Genomic DNA, 25,878 nt, shown 5'->3' on the forward strand with positions numbered 1-25,878 from the left:
AAGTACCACTCCTTAAGCTATGTCCTCACTACCCCACCTGACACAGCAGTTAATGAAAGAAATATCATAAACTCTTTTACTAAATACAAATGGGCAACTCTTCATCCAGTCACAGGTATTGACAGTAACCATTTTGAACTTTGAAAGGCCAAATTCCCTACCTTGCCTACATAGAGGGGATCTGAGCCCATGTATTCTTCCAGCACGAAGAACTGATTCCATACCCAGCTGCGCTTCGTTCGGGACCTCCCTGACTGAAAATATAGCTTGGATCTGGACCTTGGCGGTTCAGCTTGACTCGTCCCAGAGAAACACAGGAAGAGACCTACAAGCTGTAGAAAATGGCACAACTCTACTTTTCCCAGCTTCATCTTTTTTTTTCTTTCTTTTTGCTGTGTAAGAAAAAAATCTTGAGAAGAGAAAAGGCACAGTTCTAGTTGGCCTCGTAGCTTTTGCCTCCAGCAGTGTGTCAGCTCAGAATCCAGAGAAAATAATCTGTAGAGTGTTTCACTGGAAGAGGTAAGCAGTGCTGAGTAGCCCTTGCCAAGGAATGGTGTAATAGGTACCTAGAACAAAGACAGAAGATTGTGTCAGAAACTAGAACATGTAATATTGCTAAAAATTCAGTTGTTAACTATACTGAATTCCCCCAAATAGCATTTGGATTATCACTAAAATATTAATACATACCCTTAGAAAATTACAATAATAGCATCCACGTTTATAAATTACCGAATTCTGCCATTTGTAGAATTATCTTTGTTCCACAGCACAATTTCCATGATTCTTCTAAGGCATTGATTTACTCTACATGTAGAATGTTGTTTTAAAACATGATTTTAAAGTTAGTCTCTTTATAGATTTTTTTTGCATTCATTATTATTAGTATGTAAAAACTAATTATCTCAGAGCAGGGGTTCAAGCAAATGGGAAGACTATATGTCAGCTTAAATCTCTCCAGTGAAACAGTAAAGAGAAATAAAATACATGGTGATTCAAACTGACAGATTGATTCTGAGTCACAGAACACCAGCTGTTTTGATGTGTTCTGATTTGATTGTGATCACCTGAAAAGCTTAGTGCCTTCCATTTTCTGCCCTTCAAACTTATCATGTGCACTGTGCAACATGGTCGGTATGCTGTTCCACCTAGTCATTTGCTACTCCATGAATCTTTATTAAATGCTTTTATTTTATGATTTCTGAATAGTGGCCTTCCTCCATAAGCAGAAACAGAATTGACTCATAATGCACAATAAATAGGAAAGAAAGCAACTATATTTGTGAAACTTATTGATTTTCGGCTTGCAACCAGCTCAGGAACCGCATCAGGAAAAAAAAAAAAAACTTACTCTGGTTTCTATTTACTGCAGGTGCGAAACCCTAATAATGCAAGAGTTACAAAATTAGTTACAAAACAAGCTTCCTTATACACACCCAAAACACAGAGGGATAAGAATTTATTACAAGAGTCTCACTTAAATGACTGTGTTGCACTCTGCAAATTAACTTTGCTTTCTATAAATAAATCAACAATAGGATAAATATAGAAGGTTCTCCCACCCTCTTTCTTCCTTTCTCTCTGGGTATAAGTGTGTGTATGTTGTGTGTTTGAGTGTTTTGAGAGTAGATAACATATCAATAATATAAAGCCAAAAGATCCCTACATATTAAAGCAAAAACAGCGTTATCCTTAGAAATTTTTCTATCTTTCATATTTTTTTACAATATACTCAATAACAAACATGTATATCACTCAATAGACAAATACTTTAGACAGTAAACCAGTTCACAAATTGAAGAAGAAACAAATCCAACTGACCATTAGCTCTGTAAAAACTATCATATAACTTTAAAGATATATTTCTATAAAGTGTTGGTATCCCTTAGAGTATTTCAGAATGATAGAAAAAGATGCATTCGGATAACCAACAAAATTGGGTATTTCTATTAATTATAGGACCTATAGCCTGCAGTAAATTCAAGGTCCCCAAATCCTGTGACTGAAGGCAAAGTTACATAGAAACCAGAGGAGAAAAAGAGGATGGGTGAAATAAGGTACGAAAACACAATGAGACAGGAAGGCTAATATGCAACAGAGTAGATTAAAACTACTCTGTGACTTATTATGTGTTTCAAACATAATGGATTAGCAGAAATATTCATAAATGCACAAGTGTGCAGTGAGGGTGGGTAAACAGATATAAAGCAAGTCTGCCTTTCCAGAAGCAAGCAGCAGACGGGATTTCTGGGCACCAGGATGATGTTGTGATCAAAGTAGTCATATGGGCACAAAATAAGGAAGAGTTCCAGTTTCTCAGCTCTCATTTCTTCAGAGGAATTACATTTTTATTAAAACTAGATTCCTCCTTAGAACAAAAAAAATAAATGCATGGTAACCAAATTATATTACAAAGATTATGATATGTCTAAGAGGGATTTGTGACATTATTTCATCATGAAAATATATCCAACTTTTAAAATAAATGAAAGCCTGGGATAAAACCGGACTAGCTGAACATAGCGGACAATGAGGACTACTGAGAACTCAAGAACAATGGCAATGGGTTTTTGACCTACTGCACGTACTGGCTTTGTGGGAGCCTAGGCAGTTTGAATGTTCACCTTACTAGACCTGGATGGTCCTTGGACTTCCCACAGGGCAGGGAACCGTGATTGCTCTTCAAGCTGACAAGGGAGGGGGACTTGATTGGGGGAGGGGGAGGGATATGGGAGGCGATGGTGGGGAAGAGACAGAAATCTTTAATAAATAAATAAATATAAATAAATAAATAAAAAATAAAAAAATAAACATTAACAGCAAATTATTTTTGGAATTCAGAACTTGGAGGTGGTAAGGGTATTTCCCTCTGATACATCCATATTAAACTTAACAATGCATAATTAAGCTTAAAAGTTTAAGTTGCATGGTAATTGATAACAAAAATTAGAAGAAACTAGATAAGCTCTGAGTTAAAGCCTCAAGCACATTAGCCTTCATGATGAAAATAATTGCCTTTCATAATAATAATGATAGCATTTGGATTAATGTAAGAAATTATAAACTGGTAAGCATAATTCTTGGCATGTTCAGAGGTGGATAAAAATAGCTAGTAGAGTTATTATTGTTATCATTATTTTCTGTTTTTGAAAAATTATTGGAACATAGAAGGTTGTTAGTGAACTGACATTATTTTTTATTTCGATGTTAACAATAGTAAAATTATTTAGATACCTTTTATCCTAAAAGGAAAAACATTCTAAAAAAGGGAAATTTGATGTCAGGGCACCACACACTCATGAATCAAAAGCAGTCACATGGATGAATACTTGCTGGTGGAAGCTTTGAATTACTATCAAAAGACATTATTTTTGGTAAACCAAATACTGGATTGAAACTGAAGTGGATTTAAATTAATCAAGGGTATCCACTGAACATGGAGAAAGAGGGCATAATAATAATGGGGCCAGAAAACTGGAGTCTTACTTTACAACTTTAGGTACCTCTGTGATTTCATTTTCTGTATGTACAAAATTAAAAGACTGGAATAAATAACGTTACAAAGTCTGAGGTATTTTTTTCCAAGTCATACATTTAGGATTTTGGCAATTTCTTAGGAGTAATATGGCCACTTTTACTGTGGAGCTGAGACAGAAGGCCTATTGCGACTAATTAAGGATGGAGAATTTAAGAACTTTAAAATGGAATCAGAATGTAGAAGAAGCACTTGGCCTTTTTCTGAAGCACAGTGTGCTCTGTAAATTCTTATTCAATTACTTGTATTGTCTCTTGATGATTTCTTCTCATCTACACAAAAATATTGCAGATTGATCAGAGCAACTAGAACATAGAGATGAGAAAAGGCTAATAACTGAACACATCATGACTCTTGAGATAATATTAATGAAGGAAAGATACCTGAAAATTGTATGCTGTCTTGTTTAAATAAAGAATTTTAAAAGTAGATTAAATGATTGCTAATCTTAATACACAGGTATATACATTTTGTTATTGTAACTGTGGAATTTAAAACAAGCTAGACATTCAGTGAAAAATTAACCACACATAAAAAGTCAACATATGAAATCTCTGACAACTCTAAACTGTTAATAAATATCAATCATTTTGTAGACAACTACAGTACATTTGCTCTAGTATTTCAATTATATTATGCTCTTAATCATTTTTATTTTTCTTTAAGCCTGAAATATTACACCAAATAGTTTAAATTGTTTTGTGTACAAGATTGAACTGTTAGATTCTGTTGGATACAGATAGATGTGTCTATAATATGCCTTACAGAAATTTTTTTGAAAATAAGAAAATAGTATCTATATAATTGTCCTATGAACTTACTGTGTTCATGTCTAATTCATCAATAGTTTTTTTTATGGTCAACATTCTCTATAGCTTTGCTTCCTTTGCAAACCAATGTGATTCTCAAGATAAAATGACTGCATAGCATTTTGTCAAACTCATTGTGCACTGAGGTGGTCTATCATGTAAGACAAAGATATCGCTAACTTTTACTTCAATAAAGATAAACAAAAGTTTAACAACAACCCTGGAGTTATTTCTGCATATGGTTATGAAACAGAAATAGTTAATATTTGAAATTTAATCAATATTGTGTAACTCCTCCAGACAGTTTTCCTGTGTTCTCATGATATGTATAATGGTAATGGTGTTATAGTGCTATTTATGCATGTGAATGACTTTAAGCACTAGAAAATATTTGTCAATATTTCATTATAAGATATTCTCAACTAATCTGTGTCCCAATGCAAGAATGCTACGCCTTGCCTTATCTTCTACAAACTGTACTATTTTTCCTGCTGCCGTCTCATCTATGTGAGTTTTACAAGACATGCTAGCAAAAACTCCATGTCAGAAATAAGCAGAGACTTCAGTGTCCATGCCCTTGTCTGGATAACCTGTCCTAGAAAAATAACTAACTTAGGTAGTAAACTGCCAAGTGTTTGAAAAACTGACCTCTTTTATACTGATGGCTCAGAAAAAGTGTAAATAAATGTACTGATATAAAAAGGAGGTAATTTCTATATATTGTGATCATCTTTGACACGGTTCAAGATTTAGAACATTTTAACTGAAAAAAAATCAATTCCTTATATTGAAAGAAATTTAAAATATCTTTGCTATTTATATTTTATTTATAATAATTTTTAATTTTTCTGAAGTTGTTTATATGAAATATCACTACAAATAATACTATGATAAGCACAATACACTTACAAATCAGTCAGATTAAATATCAGAACCTTGGAAAGGAAATGTTAAATGTATTGAAGCTAGAGAAAAAAAGAAAATGTTGAGCATCAATCAACCCGACAGCATTTACTTATTTGAATTGAAATAACTGCATCAGCAACCACTTTGTTCCATACATTAGTTTCACTATATTTGTAAAGAATGATTTCAAAGACTATTATTTTAGATATTTAGGCTTACTAGAAAATACCATTTTATCAAGATGAAATCATTGTTAGAATTTTTGACTATTTTCATTTCTTATAATTTCTGTGAAACCACTTTTAAAATCTAAGCAATTATATGTCACGCTGTCACGCTCTTTTTTTTTTTTTTTTTTTTTTTTTTGGCTTTTCAAGACAGGGTTTCTCTGTGGCTTTGGAGCCTGTCCTGGAACTAGCTCTTGTAGACCAGGGTGGTCTCGAACTCACAGAGATCCGCCTGCCTCTGCCTCCCGAGTGCTGGGATTAAAGGCGTGCGCCACCATCGCCCGGCTGTCATGCTCTTAACCAAACATTTTATTTATAGTTAGAAGCAATGATTGAAGGCCCATCACTAACCAAAAAAAAAATAGTAAGAGGTTTTATACTTTAGCATTTCATCATTCAGAAAAAGTGCAAATCGCCTGGAGCCTGAGTCATCTGAATTAAAGTTAGCATACTAGGAACATGATAAGCAGTGTATAACAGCTCATGTTCAGCCTCTGCACATTAGCAGATAACTATATGAACTTTTAAAACATACCTAAAAACACATTAAGAGCCGGATACATGGTTCAGCCTTTGAAAGGTTAGGTTCACAGCTAAAAGTAAAAGTGCATGGAGGTGCACTCTCTGACTCTAGCACCTAGGCGACTGAGGCAGGAGCATTAAACATTCAAGATTATTATCACTTATATTCAGACACGTTAATTGAGAAACAAATAAGAAAAGCAATTAAAAGATTGTCAATGTACATATTCATTACTTTGTTTTCAAAAAAGCACATATATAAAGCATTCTTTAAATGCTTTATAGAAACAAATGTGAGGTGTGAGTGTATATAATATGAAGGAAATAGATAAATGGCTAATATTTTGTAGAAATTGTATTATATTTTTATGTACATTATAAACAAGCAGCAGATTATCTCAATTCAAGAACTTGTGCTTCCAGTTGCACTAAACTCTAAGCAAGGAGCAACTGAATGAAGCCTAGTTATGACTGCTTTAATATAGTTAATGGATCTCACACTAAGACATAATTTATTTTCTACTGATGTTATTGATTTAAAGAAAGAGGGCCTAGCACTTTAAAATTAGTAAAGTTAATGATAAGATAAAGCATGATAGTCCAAAAGTAAGTGTAACAGTAAAGTAAATATAATGATAAACTGCATTTTTATTTTTTATTTTTTTTATTTTATTTTTTTTTTTGGTTTTTCGAGACAGGGTTTCTCTGTGGTTTTGGAGCCTGTTCTGGAACTAGCTCTTGTAGACCAGGCTGGTCTCGAACTCACAGAGATCCGCCTGCCTCTGCCTCCCGAGTGCTGGGATTAAAGGCGTGCGCCACCAACGCCCGGCTAAACTGCATTTTTAAAGAAGCGTAATAGTAGAACAATTTATAAATGCATTATTATTAAATGCATTAACAGTCAATGCATTTAATAATATAAACTGTTAATGCATTTAATAATATAAACCATGAGACCGAGAAACAAATCCCTAATAGTTGCCTGACAAACAGATTCAGAATCTAATTGCTATTCCTTAGGATGTTTTCTTTTCTTATTATTAATAATCACTAATAAAAATATGGCTATAACAATAACAAATAAAGAACTATTGTGCTGTTGATCTATTGGGAGGAAGTGTCATGTCCAAGATTGTTTTAAACTTTCAGTACACTTTGACAAGCAATACATTATTAATGACTCCTTATGAAAGACAAACAACACACTAGCTTAAAAGCAGAAATATAAGAACAAAGTAGTTAGAAGGTATTCTACAGAATCAGGATTGCATTCGAGCAGTTTATCACTACTGGTTCTTTAGCTAAGTCTGGAAAGAAGACTGTTGCTTTGCACATAATCCTTAGAAGAAAGAGGCATGACATAATTTCAAGGAAGAATTTCCACATATATACTTTAAGAGCTTCATTAATCCTTACTTCCCCAGAATAGCAAGTACTTGTCACCAATGAGGACCTTGCTGTTATTATCTAGGTTCACAAAGTTAGAGTAGTTGGCTTGGCATAATGGATATTACATCCTCATTGTTGCTTTTATTTATTTATAGAGTAGAATCATTTAATACATTCTTACAAAAAGATACATTATAATATCTTTCAATTTGTGACTGAGCACAAGAATTTTGCATTTGAGAAAAGACTGAAGCTAGAAACCTTTCAGGGTATTTGTCTCATTTCATTTCCGACTATGTCGTTACAAGCAAGCTAGTAAGGGCAATTTCTGGGAAATAGTCAAAGAAAATGTCACTTCAATGTTAGGAATGCAATACTTTGGTTTTCTTGAGAGTTCATGTTAGAGAAAAACATGAAGAATTCACAAATATTCTGCCCATGATACTGTAAGGTGTTGATAAAACCAGAAATGACAAACATAAGCCACAGAAATGAATTCTACAGAATCCTAATGAAATGTTCAAGGTCACATAACTCTTACTGATGGTGGTAAGCTCAAAGAAATGATGGCAGTGTTTTTAATATTTGCTAAGTATTATTTAGGTAGTCACTCCCTTTGATTTCCCATCTTTCTCATGAGTAAAGGGTGTGCAATCATTTAAAAAAAATTAAACCTTAACTTGAAATTTTTAAGGTAGAAAATCATTTTGATTGCTTTTCAGAAGGACAGGGATGGCAGGATAAAGGCAACGGGTTAAAGAACCTGTTTTCTAACAAATTTCTTATACTATATTAAAAAATACACAAAGCACGTATCCAAATTAAGATTACCTTCTTTCAACTAAAATACCTTGACAATCAAAAAGTGAGTTAGTACACTAAAAAGTTAACCATTTCCACTGAAGAACTGAACAATATTCTACAGGGAATTTTAGACATAGGACTTCAATTTATAAAAGTATTTTAGAATATGGGACCAATTTGTTTGTCAAAATTGCAAACATAACAGCTGTACATTATAGGTTGTTACTATAAATCCTACCACTTAAAGTTGTCTGCTATTATTATAGTTCAAAATTTCATTCTTACCGTCTCACAGGGCAATTAGCTGAATCTTAATACAATTTAAATTTTTTCATAACATTTTTCGTCTTTTATTTTGGTGAAATTCCACCTAATTGTTTCATAAATCTACATATATATATAATTACTTCATATATATGAATATATATATATATATACATATTTCATTTAAATTCGTAAGTCTTGGAACTTGCTGTGATATGAGATTTCTCTGTAATGAAACCATGATGAATTCCATTAGCTCCCTAGGCCACACAACATTATAACCACAGACCACACTCTCCTACTGATTACTAGCCTAAGTATACAAGCAGGGGCCCTAGAAATGAATAAGAGACTGTAGTGTGCATCTGTTTATCAAGCACGGGGGAAAAACCTTCCCTAAGTGAGTTATTGAGCCGATTTAGCTGAAGCTCAGATAACCACTACTATAAGAGAAAGAAATAAAGTGGAGAAAGATACATAGTTTATATTGGAGGAGAGAAGCCTATATAAATTTAAAAGTATAGTAACAAAGCACAGATGTTCTGAGTTATTTATGTAATAACTAAATGTACTCACAGGGTTATCTCTTTATATTTTTTCTTATAAGAAATCATGGCTTTTTCAATTTTAAATTTTAATTTGCACTTGGATTTACCTTATGCCAAGTGTGATTTTCATTATTTCCATGAAAGGCTTCAAGTTTCAGTGAACAGTTACAAAAGAGCAGGAAGCAACGTCTATATTAATGAAAAATCTATAGTATAATAAGAAATAAATGCGCAGGCAGACATTTGCATTTTCAATTGCTCTGGAAACTGTCACTAAATGAAGCCTGCAGAGTGACAAGGTGGGGGAGGGGCAGCGATCAGAGGGGCTTCTCTGTAGAACCAGCAAATTCCCAGAGGAGGCACTGTTGCACTGTTGGTCACAGTTAGATCTTTGCTGCTTGTTAGAGGCAAGGGAGATGGTCACACGGGGCTCTGTTTCAAGGTGTGGTAGCTTTTCTCAGCTCCCCTGTACCACTGCAGGAAGGAGCACCAGACTCCGTTATTCAAGGTAGAAACACTTGCACGGTAGTCCTTTTGAAATTAACACATGTATGCTGGTTATTCTAGAAGTTTGTGAAACTCCCAATTTAAGCTCTGACTTTAAAACCTTCCAAACAAATAAAAATATATTTTTTTTTCTTTTTCAATCAGGAGAGAGAGAGCACTGTGATGCAATGAGAGCTGTTAGAGAAATTAATGTAAACTGTGTAAACTTCAGGAATATTTCAAGAGCTCCCAAGGTCCCAAGGAGGAGCAGAAGGAGGGAGAACATGAGCAAAGAATTCGGGACCACGAGGCGCGCATCCACCCACTGAGACAATGGAGCTGATCTACGGGGAGCTCACCAAGGCCAGCTGGACTGTGACCGAAAAAGCATGGGATAAAACCGGACTCTCTGAACATGGCGAACAATGAGGGCTGATGAGACACCAAGGACAATGGCAGGGGGTTTTGATCCTACTTAATGTGCTGGCTTTGTGGGAGCCTAGCCAGTTTGGATGTTCACCTTCCTAGATATGGACGGAGGGGGGAGGACCTAGGACTTACCACAGGGCAGGGAACCCGGACTGCTCTGTGGACTGGAGAGGGAGGGGGGGGGGGGAGAGGAGTGGGGGGAGGGGGAGAAGGGTGGGAGGAGGGGGAGAAGGGTGGGAGGAGGGGAAGGGAAATGGGAGGCTGGGAGGAGGTGGAAACTTGTTTTTTTGTTTATGTTTTTTTTCTTCTTTTCGCAATAAAAAAAAATTAAAAAAAAGGAATATTTCAATCACTCAGCAATAAATATGTCCAACAGGAAACAAGTTGTGAATTTGTTACTCTATAACACATTTCTGAAATATCTAATAATGTAGTGAACTTGAAACATACATAGATGAATTGACCTTTTGTTATCTATATACAGTTTGAGAAGTTCAGACAAGTGTTGTCATTTAGAAGTTAAAATACTGAATAATAGGATTGCTGGCAAGAAAATTATGCCTGAGAGGAGACAGTGGTTTGATTTTCCAGACCAAAGAAGACTGAAGAGTGGCAAAAAAAAAAAAAAAAAAAAAAGTGCTCTCCTTTCTCCGTTCCCCATTGGACACTAAAATCCAGAGGGAATTCAAGGAGTTACAAGAATATAGATGCCTTACAAGTACCCTTTTACAAAAAAAGGAACAGCTCTCTGCTATTAAATAAATAAAAACAGACTTAGGAAGACTTGTGTCAACTGATAGCTAGCAAAATTCTTATAATCTATCTCAGTCCTTAACTACAATAAGTCAAGTGATAGCTAGCAAAATTCTTATAACCTATCACAGTCCTTAACTACAATAACATCTCATAAGTCCACATGCCCTTTCAGTTACACTGCAAACTTCACTACCCTCCAGGAGGATGGGCTGTGCTACTTGTTTTATTTTTCTTTACATACACAGATTTTTAGCAACCTTTCTCAGAAAAAACAATTAAAACTGATATTGCATCAATGCTCCCTGATAGCCATTGACTACCAGAAAGCACACAAGAAAGATTTCCATAGAGTTGCTGGCCTAACTAGCACCCATGCTTTAGTATTTTGCGTCATAGTTTTCGAAATAGCCGCTAAGAATGAAGAAAAACAGTTTTATTGCGTTTCTTTTTCACGGGGAATAACAAGAAAAGCATTTGGGTCAACATAGTGTCTAACTAGTCCTTTGGAAAAGAAGCTCTTGTGGCGGATTTCTGAGGACTGCAAAAGTAATTGCTTCCTCTCTTAGCCCTTCAGTCCTTAACATCTTCCCTTTACAAAGACTAAAAACTACTTTGATGTTGTAGACAGTGCATCAGCACAAACTTTCCTTCATCAAACCTCTTTACAACACATTTTTGTTGACAATTTGCCTTCAACAATGTATATTGTCAATTGCAATGTCAATATAGTGACATTAATTTTTACTTTCTGTATCGACTCAAATATAAAGTTCTGTCCATTTGCCTCTGAACAAAAAAAAAAAAAAAGAACTGAGTTGGCAGACATCCTATCATGAAGGGCAAGTCTTACTTTTATAGATACTGAATTTAGTACATGACCTGAAAAGGACAAATTTTTTTCTTGCAAAATAAAATAAAAGTGTTTTACAAATATTTGTGGTTTAGTATGCGGCTCTCCAGTCTTGAGATGCTCAATCTATGACTTTTTTTTTTTTTCAACAGCTAATGATTTACCCGGTGCTGGGTTAACTTATTTGATAAGCTTTACTCACCTGAACTATGACATCTAAATCCGAAGGGCTAAGGATCTAAAACGTGAAGGCATTCAAAGCAAAGGTCCTTTTGTGTTAATCCAAGATAGAAGGCAGATAAACAGCAACTAGCCTTGTGCCAAGGGAACCCACGAAGAAATCCAAATCCAGCATGCTATCCAGAGAAGCAGGGCGTCCTTTTCCCTGCTCACACCTAAGGTACAACCAGAAGGAGCCAGAGGCAAACCCTGCAGATGCACCCGGATCAGCGGAATACTGATTACAGGGGGCGGTTTGGGGAGAGGGAGCAACCTTAGGCGAGTTCCACATTCACGTAAGGCCAAAGGGGTCTAGAGCACACAATTCAAAAGACTCCTGCTCTCACAGGCACACACCTCCTTCCAGGCTCAGACCTCTGCCGAAGCTGGCGGCGGCACAGGCTGCCCGGAGTTGCTCCAGCATCGGTCCATGGTGTCTACTAGGTACCTTTTTGAGGACCGCGGTGCAAAAGGCGGCTGTTTACCTCTGCGTCTGGAGTGCTTTGGGGGATTCGCTCTCACCCTACTTCTCTCGCGTTGCACCTGGTATCTGTCAACACTGCTTTTCCGGCCAAGCGCGTGTGAGCTCAGTCCTCTCGCCCGTCCTGCCAGGCAGAAGCACGTCTCACGACAGCGCTCAATAACTTGAAAACGCCGCGGGAAACTCCGCACGGATACCCCAGCCCGCTCTCTGTTCACAGATCTGTCCTGCTCCCCGCGGAGCGCTGCGCTGGCGCGCTTCTGCAGGGAGCCATACCCAGCCCCATGCCGGGCACACACACTCACCTAGTGCCTCCCTACTCTACCAGCCGCGTCAGAGCCCTGAAACCACGGCATTTGCATCCGAAAGGATGCGGCTTGGCGTGGGGGTTGGGGTGGGGGTGGGGGGAACGGCGCAGTACTGGCAGCTTAGCGAGCCAGGCAGAAATGGAGGCACGAGATCCGCACCTGCTCAGCCAGCAGCCACCCGCTCTTCCTCCAATCACAGAGGACTCCGCAGGGAAAGAGGATTCTGTGAGGCCTTGCATGCCAGGGTCCCGCTCCGTGCGGAGTCTAGAAGGGTTACCGTCTTTCTGTCGTGGCCCCCCACCCCCGACACACACACACACACACACACACACACACACACACACACACACACACACAATCTCCTCTGCACTGTAGCCTCTGGTACCAGGTCTGAAGCCAACGGAAGCGCGCGTCCCGGGAGAGGGCGAGAGGGCCAGCGTTGGTGACAGAGAGAGGGCGCACGGACGCCGGCTCAGAAATGAGCCCTAGAGGGTTGGGCGCATCCCAGCGGGTGACCATTGACAGCACTCTGCGGGAGAAGCTATTGAGACTTCAGGACCTTCTTGAAACTCGGGAAGATCTGTGGGCTGTCTTTGCCAAGAGAGAATCGCTTAGCCACACGCGGGCACACACACCCACACCTGCGAATCCTCCTCCACCTCCTGAATGACTGATCTGGGCAGATGGATTCCTTTGTAGCGAAATAAAAAAGACGGTTGAAAGTGGAAGGAGCTCAAGCTCGCCTTCACTCCTCCCTGCCCCGATTTGAAAGGAGAGAAAGAGAGAGAGAGAGAGAAAGAGAGAGAGAGAGAGAGAGAGAGAGAGAGAGAGAGAGAGAGAGCGCCTTTTTGAGTTTGGGGAATTCTTTTTTTCAAGCACCCCTCACCCCCGCTACCCCCTCCCCGTTTTAGCTTGTCTAGGAAGTCTTTATCAATTAAGCTCTTGAAGCACGAATGCAGTCATAAATATAGTCAAAACTTACAGTTTCCTTGCTTGATAGTCTTGCCCTTTCATCCTCAGACTGCCCTACTTTTACTTTCTTTTACTTGCAGAAAATGTCCTCGCCTGTTATGCTCTTTAAGGAAAAATTTCCGAGGTATGTGATTTCCACGCAGGATGAAATTCTAGAGCTTAGTGAATACTGCAACGGGAGCGCAGCACAATGGAATACGCTTTGTTTGCCTCTGTTGGGTGCTTGATTTAACCTGGTGACTTGGTGTTGGGTCACAGAGATGAGAGTTGAACAGATCAGTGTCAAGTTCGTTGCTTTTCCTTTTACCCGTTCGTCTAATAGCCTCCTTTTCTGACTTACACAACTCAAGCAGTGGTTCCACAAGGGGAGCAAAGACTTGCCACACAGTCTCTGAGCCCTTGATTTCTCATTCACCGGAGCAACCTTGCTCTTCACCCAGTTCAGTCAGTTCTGACCTTTTAACTTCCATTCCCCTCCACACTGCCAGGATTTAAAGTTAATAAGGATGGAGGATTGTGAAATCAAAATAATAAATATATAATGTGTAATATATGTAATATTATTAATAATGTTTAATAAAATGTGTAATTATATGTGTGTAATAATGTGTAATGTGTAATAAATATGTATGTGTAATGATAAATATATAATGTATAACCTTGAATTCTGTGCTAGTAAAACAGTCTCTTTGAACTCCTGAGAATTTTGGTATCTCATTATTTGCTTCATGCTGATTTTTCCAAGACTTTGCTTCTCTGCCAAGGAAAACTTCATTGTCAGATATGGGTATCTAGACCTTATACCCGGTTTCAATATTTTGAAAGGCTCAAATCTTAAATTTTTCCTGGCTACTGGCATGCAGTCTGCAATTCTGTTTGTTTGTTTTTTTCTGTCTAATTTTGCACACACTTGCTTTCCGTAATTTAACTGCCTTTTAGAACATAACTTTTCTTATACCTTGTCTGTACTAAAAACTATAGGACAAGGACTCAGTACAATCTAAATATAAAAGATGTATGGCCCTTGTAATAAATATTTTTTGTAACCAAGAAGGGAATCTCTGGATGCACCTTGACTTTTGCCTGTGATCATATTAGGCTACTTACAAATTGCTCTCTGCATGCCTGGGTCATTCAGCTGAAAAAGATGAAACTGTGATTGTTGATCAGTGCAAACAACCACAATGCCATCTTTTCAATTTGCTTTTGTAAGAGATGTTCCCCATGTAGCTTCAAATTTCAAACATTTTATGTAATCACTGCTAACCTTGAGCTCCAGATCCTCTTTTTAAAGCAAAGGGCATTATATGAAATAAAAAATATCTACAAACAGTGAAAACAAGTTATTTTAATGACACTTTTTATTTTCTGCTTTTTTCCCTCTGCATTAAGCCTATGCAGAGAAATGGGTTATAAATTTGGGTTTGTCATCCTAAATGAGATATTATCATTTTACCTGACATTCTTACAAAACTTCCCCTAAAACAGAACCTGCACAAGCATAGTGATAGGGGTGAAATGTGTTCAGTCATCCAGAGTACAGGTCCTGGTCATCATGTTTGCCAGCAGGCGTTCACCTAGCTTCTCATCCCACAGGAAGGTCTAGATTCCTTCCCATAAAAAAAGACAGTATCTATGATGATAAAACAAAAGCAGAGAGAAACTGCCCATTTGCTAGCCAGATGATTTTTTGGCTGTGACAAAATATGTGGAGTGAAAACAATTAGGTTCACAGCTTTAGAAGTCCCAATACACAGCTACTCTCTGTGCCCATGGTGAAGGATAGCATTATGGTGAATAGCACACGGGACAAAGGAGTTTTCATACTTCATTGTACAAAGAAAGCACGAGGTAGAAAAAACAGTAGTCATCCAAGGCAATGCAACATACAGTCAGTCCCAAGGACAAATGCCCAGTTATTTTCTTGAGATAGTTTCCATTTTAAAACATTCCCTTGACTCCCATTGGTCTGTTTAAAATTTTTATGCATAAGCAAAATAAACATCAGTTCTATTGGAGGACTGGTGGTCATAATTGTTTCTGAAAACACAAACACAGATATACTCAGAAGCATACTTTAATTAATATTCTAGGTGTTTCTGAATCAGATTGCCAATCAAGATTAAATCTACCAGTACCTCTCTCTGAGAAGACTGCATTTGAGTTGAGGTACATTGATAACAATATTAGGGTTTTTGGATATCTGAGGGAGAAACGATTTTTGCAGAGTAAATAAGGGGAAAGACGGCATAGGGAAATAGGTGGGTATATGTGAGAACCATAGCTTTCTGAAGAAAGCTGTGCAAACAGCAGACATGTTTCCTGTAGTAACTATTATGTCTTAAGTCGCTCAAGGCCTTCTAATTTTTGGAAGATAGATTTACACTTTATTCCTAGGAAGAAGCCAAACACTAAGGCCAACAGTAAAAGAAGAGCTCCCAAGATTAAGCTGCAGTCATTAGGACAACAAAGACATTGTTTATTGATTTATTACTTCTCTCCTTTCCTCATAACTCCTTGCCTATTAGAAAACCTAGTTTTCTGAGTAGCACAAGTCAAATTCCTTTCAGCATATGAAGTCAAACATGCTATCAACAACCTCATGTACATGCACATCTGACATGACAAGATAATTTCCTATAAGTTCTACATTTGATTTATAGTATGTATGAGAGAGAGAGAGAGAGAGAGAGAGAGAGAGAGAGAGAGAGAGGAAGAGGGAGGGCCAGAGACTGAGTACTGCACAATCAAAGGTTTTATTTATGCATTACTAGATAAGCTTAATTGAAAAACTATAAATTTCCTTTTTAATTATTTATAAAAGTCTTTTCAGTTTGACTAAATTATACTTTCAGAACAGAAAAATTGATTATGTCTATCATTGCTTTTTTAAGGGGGAAACTATTTTCATCTTCTAAAGTAGGTATTATACAAGTTGAGATTACCATTCGTATCAACTTCACATCCAGTTTATTCATATATAAAACCAATATTTGGGTACACTATATGGCTCAATGTGGGTAAATACCCTAGCCACCAAGCCTGACACACTCTGTTGGGTCCCTGGGTCTCATATAGTGAAAGATAAGAACTGAGGCCTTCTTGTTTTCTTCTGACTACCATAAATTTGCAATGTCATACTCATGTGCACACATACACTCAAGCATTCACCCACTCTTACACACACTCAGTAATGCACTTATATACATACACAAACATGCATGCATGTAGACACAGAATAATAAATAGATAGATAGATAGATAGATAGATAAACATAAATAATATAATCCAAAATATAATTCAGGTAATTGACAGCTATGAATTGCAAAGAACTTATGTTTGGCAAATCAGTTCAAAACATTCTTGGTAGCTAGAGGTTGAAAAGAACCAAGCATGCAGAAGCTCAAAATATTCTCTTTGAAACAAGATCTCTAAAAGCTGAGTTATTTGTCACAATCTCTTTTAGTATAAACATAATGTCCATAAAAATATTTTCATTGCATTAGCATTTTCTGAAGTTGTATATCTTTAATTTATTGTGCCTAGGAAGGCATAGATTGTTTTCTTAAAGAGGCAACATTTTAGATGAAAGATTCTACCTCATGTAGTCTGTTCAGTTATTTGGTAAACAAGATCAGAACTATCCTCTTTTGGTCTCCGAGGTTGGTGATAGATTATATAAATATCTTAGACTCAGGACCTTCCAATCTACTATGAAACAGTGTATGCAGGCATCTTCATGCCATATGTGGTGAGGAAGACACACAACCTCAAGTGTGGAAACACAGAGAAGTATAAAAAGGGAAGATAAAAGTATTTGTGATTCTCTAGGAAAATAGAAGTATTGTCTTGAAAAGTTTTGCTTGTTTTTGTTATTGATGACGATTTTAGCAGGAAAGGATCATATTTTGTTAGAAGTAATCTATTGGAAGCATTAAACCTGTCTTTGTTTGAAGGTAATGGAAAAGTTTATGATTTTGTTCAAACATGGGGAAGGAAAGTCTTGGGCTAGACTATTTTAATGACATCAGTCATATATGAATATTCTTTTTTTATAGTCAGCAAACATAAGTATATTTAAAGATTTCTTGAGTAGAATTATTGATATATTACACAATATACATTTAATAGTATCTTATTTATGAACATTGACATTACTTAAAATGCTTAGGTCTATCTTCATCTTCGATGGGGTCAAGATCCCAAGATGAAGGAGTGGACAACTCCCATTAATTCTCTGAGGATTCAAGCAAGGTGTTGCTTCAACTCTGAGTTTGAAGTAATATAATCCACAGTGAGTTTGGCAGACAAGTCCCACAGGAATGAAGCAGACAAAATGGAAAATAGAGGTAAAGTAAACACTTCAGTTTGTGTTCTGCAAATAACCTCTCCAACTCCTCCATATAGTGATGGTTCCTCCCTCAGTTTGAGAACACCTGAGATACAGAGGGTCAGGGATTAACATTTCAAAGCAGAACTTTAATTTAATGTTGCCACATGTCAAGTTTCTCAATATTTTCGTACTAAATAACAAATCAAAAGAGATAAGCATTGGATTTGACTTGGTATCAAATGCCAAAGATAGAGTGAACATTTACATATTTAAATAGCATATCATATGATACTATTCATGTGTCATTGTATCTCTGGATTCAATATAGTTGGGATAAAAATTACGTTTTAAAATGCAACTCAAATACAAACTGTCTGAAATAATACAAATAAGTTTTTGCTGTCTCTTGAATTATAGGTTTTTTTTTATAAAAACCTTCTAAAACCTTGAGAAAAAAGGCAATACTGCATATTTGTACTGAAAACTGGTCTATCTATAATTTTATGATAAACTAAAGAATCTTTGGGATTTTTACACTAAAACAACAGAGTTCAAAAATATTTATGGAATATTTTTACACCTGTGTGTAGCAGGTTTAAGGTCACAAATCGAAGAATCCACAAAAAAAGTAAGGCCAAGTTTCAAGGGAAGAATTCACATATATATATATATATATATATAGATAGATATATAGATATGCAAATGTACGTAAAAAAAAGAAAAAGAAAAACTTTACATGTAAGTGAATAGCAAGCAGTGAAGTGTTGTAGGATTCAAAGAAGAATGAACTTTGTCACATATTTTATCACAGTGTGTGAAGATGTGTTGCTATATTACCGTGCCTCCCTAAGGCATCTGACTGATTTAGTAAAGTGCTAAATCACCAAAAGCTAGGCAGGAAAGGTTATACAGGACTTCTAAACATATAAAGGACTCTTTGCGAAAAGAGAGACAGATTTCACCAGTGAGATGTCGAGGGAGGCAAGCATATATTGTAGAGTGTGGATAAAGAGCCATGTTACAGAATTTAGAAAAATAGAAATGGGTTAATTTAAAGAGCTAGTTGGAAACAAACCTAAGCTAAGGTCAAGAATTCATAATTAAAATAAGTCTCTGTGTCATTATCTGGGGGCTGGTGTTCCAAAATCTGACAACACATGCATGTTAGTTAAAGAGTTCTAATATGCATTGACCTAATACTTCTTGTTGACCCCAAAAAATTAATAAAATGGACACAAAAAATGATGGAAAAGATCAGAGAAATGCTTGATATCTTCTATCTTGTAGGAGAAAAACAAAGGTTTACTGAATTTTAATAAAATAAAGGAAGTTCTCATGAATATTTTGTTGTTATTAATCAGAAAGGAGCCTCCTGCAGATACTCTCAGTTATTCTACTTTTATGTGTGTATGGGACACAGCTCCTTACTTTCCCCATAGATGTACTTATTTTAGTAGCACTAACCTCACTGCCCTCTGTGTGTGCTTGCTGTGAGTTCTGCATGTTTTATCACTGGTGCTACTCAATTCTATTTAGTGCTCTCTGAACACACATAAAATGTGCAGGCAGAAATGACCCTACTTCCAACAGCTGCATAGAGCCAAGGGTGCAAGTCCCTCATGTGTGTGACTTTAGGGTTAAATTCATATTCAAGAGGAATATCCAGTAAGGAAAAATAGGAGATATATAACCAAGGAAGAAGGCTTTGATGAAATAAGTCATTTTCTTCAAAGATAAAATTTTAGGAAGGTAAGAATGCTTAACATTGAAATACCACTGTCTAGTGTCCTAGAAGGAACTTATGGAAGATAGCAACAGTCCTTTTATGTACATGAACTACTTCATACACTAAGGTGAGTTCTGAGGGAGTAATTATCATATCTGTGAATTGTTTTCGTTTTCTCCTTTTGTATCTTAATGACTTAAAAGAATATAAAATACATCTCTGTATATACCCTAGCCACCTGAAGGCAAAACTAAACAAGAGTGACTCACAAGGAAGGATACAGAACACCTTGAATTAGGAACAACATAAAAAAGATATGAAAAGAAAGTATAATTTATTTCTCATCTTTGTGAGAATAACTTCCATTGAAAATGAATAAGCACTATGCCCTAAATATTTGCTTAAGGCTTTTTTTCACATTTCACATTGAAAAATATGTGATATGTAACAAAATATTGACTTTTAAATGTGGTTGTAGATCTAAAAAGGGGGAACTTGGAGGAGTAGTTGCCTCATTAAGTAAATTGCAAGAGCAACACAGTCACTGAAGGTAACTGGTCTCAATACCTTATTCATGAAATGACCTATATAAAACACCTTTGAAGACAGATAATCATATTCTTTTATTTTATCAGTAACAGAATTGAAATGCAGAAATGTGGGATGATTGACTCATATTCTCATGCCAAACTTTAGGTATGCAAAACAGAATGAAAACTTAGTCTTAAAATCCTTGCTGTCTATCCTGAAGTATTCAAGAGGGCCTACAGAACTACATATCCAGATATAATTATTTGATATTTCAAATTACAAGGAAAATCTCATTTTACAATTCTTAAATTTTGAAAGAATTAGAATAAGCATTTTACTGTAGCTGTTCTTATTTTGAAATTTGTATTTATTATAGCATTACCTTTAGTGGATTAATAATTATAAAAATTTAATATATTTTCATAAATAATTATGTAAACATGACTCAACACTCCTTAAAATTGTATTCCAATAATGATTTAAGTCTTCAGTTCTTAGAACACTGAAAATCAAATTAGCTACTTTACCAAGAGTAAAATGTTTATATGCTGGAAGTCTATAAAACTCAAAAAAAGAATGTCATGAAACATGTCATATATGAATAGCCACATTTATTTAAAATTCAGTCCCTTTTTATCAAGAATTATCAAGGCACCTTTTTTTCCCAGAAGTTAGACAGTTAAACCTTTTATAGATGATTAAAACCTGGTTATAAATTACTTATTTGAAATTTATTAGATACTCATAAATATTTAATTATTTCTTTAAAGATTAAGAAACCAAGTTATATCTTCCATAATTCCTACAAAACAGTTCATCAATTACCCTTACAAATTGTCCTAACTGAAGCTTCAGATTCAAAGAGTTACTAAAAGGAGCTGTTCAAAGGTAGTTACAAGTTTTCCTATTAGATAAGCCAGGTCTGCTAGCAACCCCTTTGCTTATATCCTCTGCTAGGAGAGTCTAGTCTAGCACCACTCTGTTGTCTCTTGTTGCTGTTTTCTTCTTGTTTTTATGTGTTTCTGATTGAAGACTTTCCATAATGTTAAACCATGAAAATCTGACTCCTTAGCTTCACTCTTGTGATGTGCAACGTGAATTTCAAGGTAGCCTGTACTAACTAGTTTCAAGCTCATTATTGTCATTTTTCATCCATTCCCAGAAGCATTCCCTGCAGCAAAGTTAGTTTCAAAGTATTAATATTGATGATATGACATATAAATAAAGTTACTTCAAAGGCTAAGATTTTTGTAGTCATTGAATCTTTTTCTCTGAGAACTTGACAGTTGTATGTAGTAGTTGCTTTGTCCAGCTTTTTCCGCCTTGGCGCATGTGATGGAACCTCATGCAGTCTGCCACTGAGATGTTCCTAGCCCATCTTTACCTTTTATTTTGAAAAACAGGACCTCTCAAAGTTGAGAAGGCTTGTAGTCACTCTATAAAAGGAAGTTCTTTAACTTGCAGTCCTTCTTCCTTAGTCTTCTATTCAACAGCCATGACAGTCAAGTTAGGTTTATGAGTCTAATCCTAAAGGCCTGGCTTCATGAGTAACCGAAATGAATGGAACCATTGACTTCAATTCAAGCTTGTTTTCATGACTCCATACTTGGGAGGGAACTTTTTACTTCATCCACTACAGCCTACACATATTACTACAGGACAACTTGAAAATGACCTCTGGTGTATGATCAAAGTCTTTCTGGGATGACCCTTGCATGTTTTTCAAATGGATATTAGCAGCTATAGATTTTGTTTGTTTTTTAAACTTTTTTATTTATTTACTTAACTTTATTATGTTTGTTGGTGTGAAGGTGTCAGATCTCATGGAACTTCATTTTCAGACAGTTGTGAGCTGCCATGTGGGTGCTGGGTCGAAAAAGGAAAACAGGGATCATCACATGCTATGATTACAAGGCATGGTCTATGGCAGTTTGAATGTAATTGGATCCCATAATCTTATTGTGAGTGGCACTATTAGGATGGGTGGCTTTGTTAGAGTGGGAATGACTGTTTTGCAGAAACTGTGTCACTATCAGGATGGACTTTGAGATTTCCTATGCTCAGGTGCTGCCAACGTTTCAATTGACTTCCTGTTGCCTGCAAGAGGTAAGACTCTCAGTTACTTCACAAGCACTCTCTCTGCCTGCATGTTGACATGCTCCCCCATGATAATAATCAAATAATAATAATAGAATAGAATAATAGAACTGTAAGTGAGCCATTACAATGATTTTTTTTTAAAGAATTGATGTGATCATGGTGTCTCTTCATTGTAGTAATAAGAGCAGTGGGGCTGCGTTCCCAGCACCCAGGCCGCCTGCTCAGCTAGCTTATGCCCGAAATAACAACACACAAACTGTATTCATTTAATCACTGCTTGGCCCATTTCTATCTAGCCTCTTCTAGGCTAATTCTCACATATTAATTTAGCCCATTTCTTATCATCTGTGTAGTGCCCCTAGGTGCGCTTACCGGGAAGATTCTAGCCTATGTCCATCCTGAGTTGGAGCTTCATCACGTGCATCTGCCTGGGAGCTGGGAGCATGGCATCTCTGCTGAGGCGTCTGCTCCCGAGAGAAGAGCTGTGGAGTCTGCTCCCGAGAGAAGAGCTGTGGAGTCTGAGCTCACTTCCTCTTCCTCCCAGCGTTCTGTTCTGTTTACTCCTCCCACCTATCTTCTAACCAATGAGGGCCAAGCAGTTTCTTTTTATTTAACCAATGACCTTCCTCCATCACTTCATAGCAATAGAAACCATCTTAATCTGAGTCTCTCTATACCAAAAAGACACTCCACCTACAAATCAATGCATAGTTTTAAGGATGATTTTTATTAAAACAGTTATGGTAAGATTCTTGTTGTGCTAAGATTCTTGCACCTCCTTATTCCCCAGAAAAAAAATTAAATGAACTATCTGCCCACTCTGACAGTCATACTATGCAGCACAATCATTCCGCAGCCCCACATCACAGAACAATCAGACATGATAGCAAGTTGAGACAAAGCAAGAACTCAGTTTATTTCTGTGAACATCTACTTATAAAGATTAAGTGTCACCCTGTGATATAAGGGTACCTCCAGATAATGAGAGGGAGCCTAACCCTCCCCTGGCTATAGGGGCATCTACTTAGGTTTTGCTGTCTCATTCTCACTCATATTCAGGCCAGGCTTTTCTCTGTCCTACAGGCCCCTAAGTCTAAGCCCTGAACTGAAGCCAGGCTTTTCTCTGTCCTATAGGCCTCAAGGTAAAAGCCATGAGATAATTTTGGCCCAACACTGTTGTACACTGTAAAGATTTGTCACACATACTATTATAATAAAGTGTTGATTGGCAAGTAGCCAGGCAGGAAGTACAGGCAGGGCAACCAGATTAAGAGAATACTGAGAAGAGGAAAGGCAGAGAGTTAGTTACCAGCCAGACACAGAGGAAACAGGATGAGAATGTCTTACTGAGAAAAAGTACCAAGCCACATGCCTAAACATATATAAGAATTATGAATTATATATAAGAATTATGAATTAATTTAAGCTGTTACAGCTAGTTAATAATAAGCCTAAGCCCATAGAACACTTTATAATTAATATAAGTCTCTGTGTGCTTCTTTGGGACAGAAACTCAAAATATTTTTTTGCTTTGTTTAATATAATGCTTTTATTTATTTTTTGAAAATTTAATACAATGTATTTTTTGTTATATTCATCCCCTGCCCCAACTCCTTCTCCACATCCTTCCCCACCAAACTCCATCTTTCTCATTCTTTTACCACATTCTTTTTATAAACCTACCAAGTTCAGGTTTGTTGATCTCTCTAAGAGTGGGGTCTGCTCTGCAATGTGGTTGTGTGAAGAAAGTCATCTCTCTTTCTACCACCATAAATCAAATATTAGTAGCTCCGAATTAGGGATACTATCTTGCTAACCTATAATCCTCCATGTTGGGATTATTTTCTGACTTTAACTTGCACAACCCTTCTGACTGCTGTCCCAATCACTGTGAGTTCACATGCACATTGTGTTGCTCTGTTATATCTGGAAAACAATGTTTCTTTAAGTCATCCACCACTGTGTTTATGCTCAGTATATTCTTATATATTTATAACATTAAATTTCTGATTCCTCTGTTTTAGTTATAACTCAACTGTTTGATGTATTTATTTTTATTTCTAGTTAAAAAGCAAGAAAACTTGATAACCACAAAAAAAAAATCATAGGACATACTCATGTTTTTAAATGAACACAGTAAATTTTAGGAAAACAATAATGAAGTTAATAAAAAAGGAATGTGTTTAAACTTTTGAGACATTATGAACAAATTTTGAAATAAAAGTAAATTAGATCCAGTTTTTAAAATTTAACTAATTCTTAAACAAATCACACTAGAAAATGATAAGTATGCCAGATTCTATTATTATATTTTAAAGAGCAATGTATAAAACCAAACTTTTAGACAAATTTATGTGTTTATTAGGTATATTTATAAACATTAAAATTATTCAAACCAATTACTGTCTTCATATACTTAAATATGTATATATATAGATAGATAGATAGATTTTTTTCATGTACTTTCAAAATTGTAGAAGGAATTATGTATATATGTATGTATATACCCATATGCACATGCACATCAATAAAAGCTTAGATAGTATATTTGATTTTTATTTCCCTCTGTTCAGAAATAAAAGCCTAAAAGAGCTCTCTCTCTCTCTCTTGTGCACACACACACATACACACATGTACATGCATACATACCATGCTATAACATTTCTTATTTATGGAAAGAAAAGAAAAATGTGAAGGTTTAACAATACTGTTTGTGAACAATTACTTGCAAAAGAAGTATATGTTTTTCCCATATAAAGCAAGATAAGCTAAATTTGCTGGAAAATCCATGCCATTTATTCTTTTGATGGGAACAAAACCTGTATAGACCTACTATGAAAGGAAACCCCAAATTGGCAAGAAAGAATGATATCAGTGTGTATGTTTTTTTTTTCACACTGCTGATTATATGAGATTGAGAAGAAGCTAAGAGGAGTGAGCTGTAGCATTTCTATAATTCCTTAAGTTTATTAATCTCTAATTGGAAAAATACAATTTTCTTTTGACAGTTTCATCACAAAAAGAAAACAAAATTGTGTGCATTTTGATTGAACTCATGAAAGTGGTCACTGTGTGCCTGACAACATGTAATTTTCCCTTCTGTAGAGATATTTAGTTTATCCCTTTCTTAGGATGTCAACCCTCTTTTGAAAAGCTATTATCCTCAGTGAAGAACTTTGTGTAAGGTAACAGATATTGCTAAGAATATACCAGTCTGTGGATTATCCAGTTTCCTGTTATAGGAAGAAAAAAACCAGACAACAGTAAAACAGGGATCATGAGAAAGAGGATTAGAGACCAAACCTTGCTTTAAACCATTGCACAATTTTACACTTGAGCAGATTTGTTTGCACATGTTATACTGACCTGGCAGAAAGGGCTGATCCTTTTATATTCATTGTGAAGTCAGTCCTAATGTGATATTCAGTAGTCTTCATGTCTTTCCCATACAACAGCTGCTTCTTATTGCCAGAACAAATTAAGGTGATTCAAATCACCAGCAGGACATAAGTATAACTTCCATTCACCGAGAAGGAATGAAAGTTCACAACAGACAGATCAGGGTTGCCTACAGTAAACCATAGGATTATATTCAATATACTCAACATTAAAACAATAATATTAAAAAGCAGGTAATGATGATGCAAGAGATTTATATGAATGATAAAAAGAAGAAAAAATA

General features: G+C 36.1%; 1 protein-coding gene across 3 annotated transcripts in view; it reads right to left on the reverse strand.

The window, feature by feature from the left end:
- The window catches only part of Cdh7 (cadherin 7), a 191,422-nt gene extending 177,778 nt beyond the window's left edge, over positions 1 to 13,644 (reverse strand). For 2 of the 3 annotated variants that reach the window (XM_041648835.1, XM_041648838.1), the window contains exons 1-2: positions 11,728 to 11,917; positions 162 to 566 (exon numbers count right to left, since the gene is read on the reverse strand). In XM_041648835.1, coding sequence (XP_041504769.1) covers positions 162 to 371 — 210 coding nt within the window. In that variant the 5' untranslated portion in view covers positions 372 to 566; positions 11,728 to 11,917. Of the gene's footprint in view, positions 1 to 161; positions 567 to 11,727; positions 11,918 to 13,515 lie in introns of those variants that run through there. The other variant, XM_041648837.1, reaches the window with a different exon arrangement.
- Between the last annotated feature and the right edge of the window lie 12,234 nt (positions 13,645 to 25,878).

Source organism: Microtus oregoni, unplaced genomic scaffold (genome assembly GCF_018167655.1).
Source record: "Microtus oregoni isolate MIOR12 unplaced genomic scaffold, Mior012 000003F_ref0000135, whole genome shotgun sequence".
Taxonomy (NCBI): domain Eukaryota; kingdom Metazoa; phylum Chordata; class Mammalia; order Rodentia; family Cricetidae; genus Microtus; species Microtus oregoni.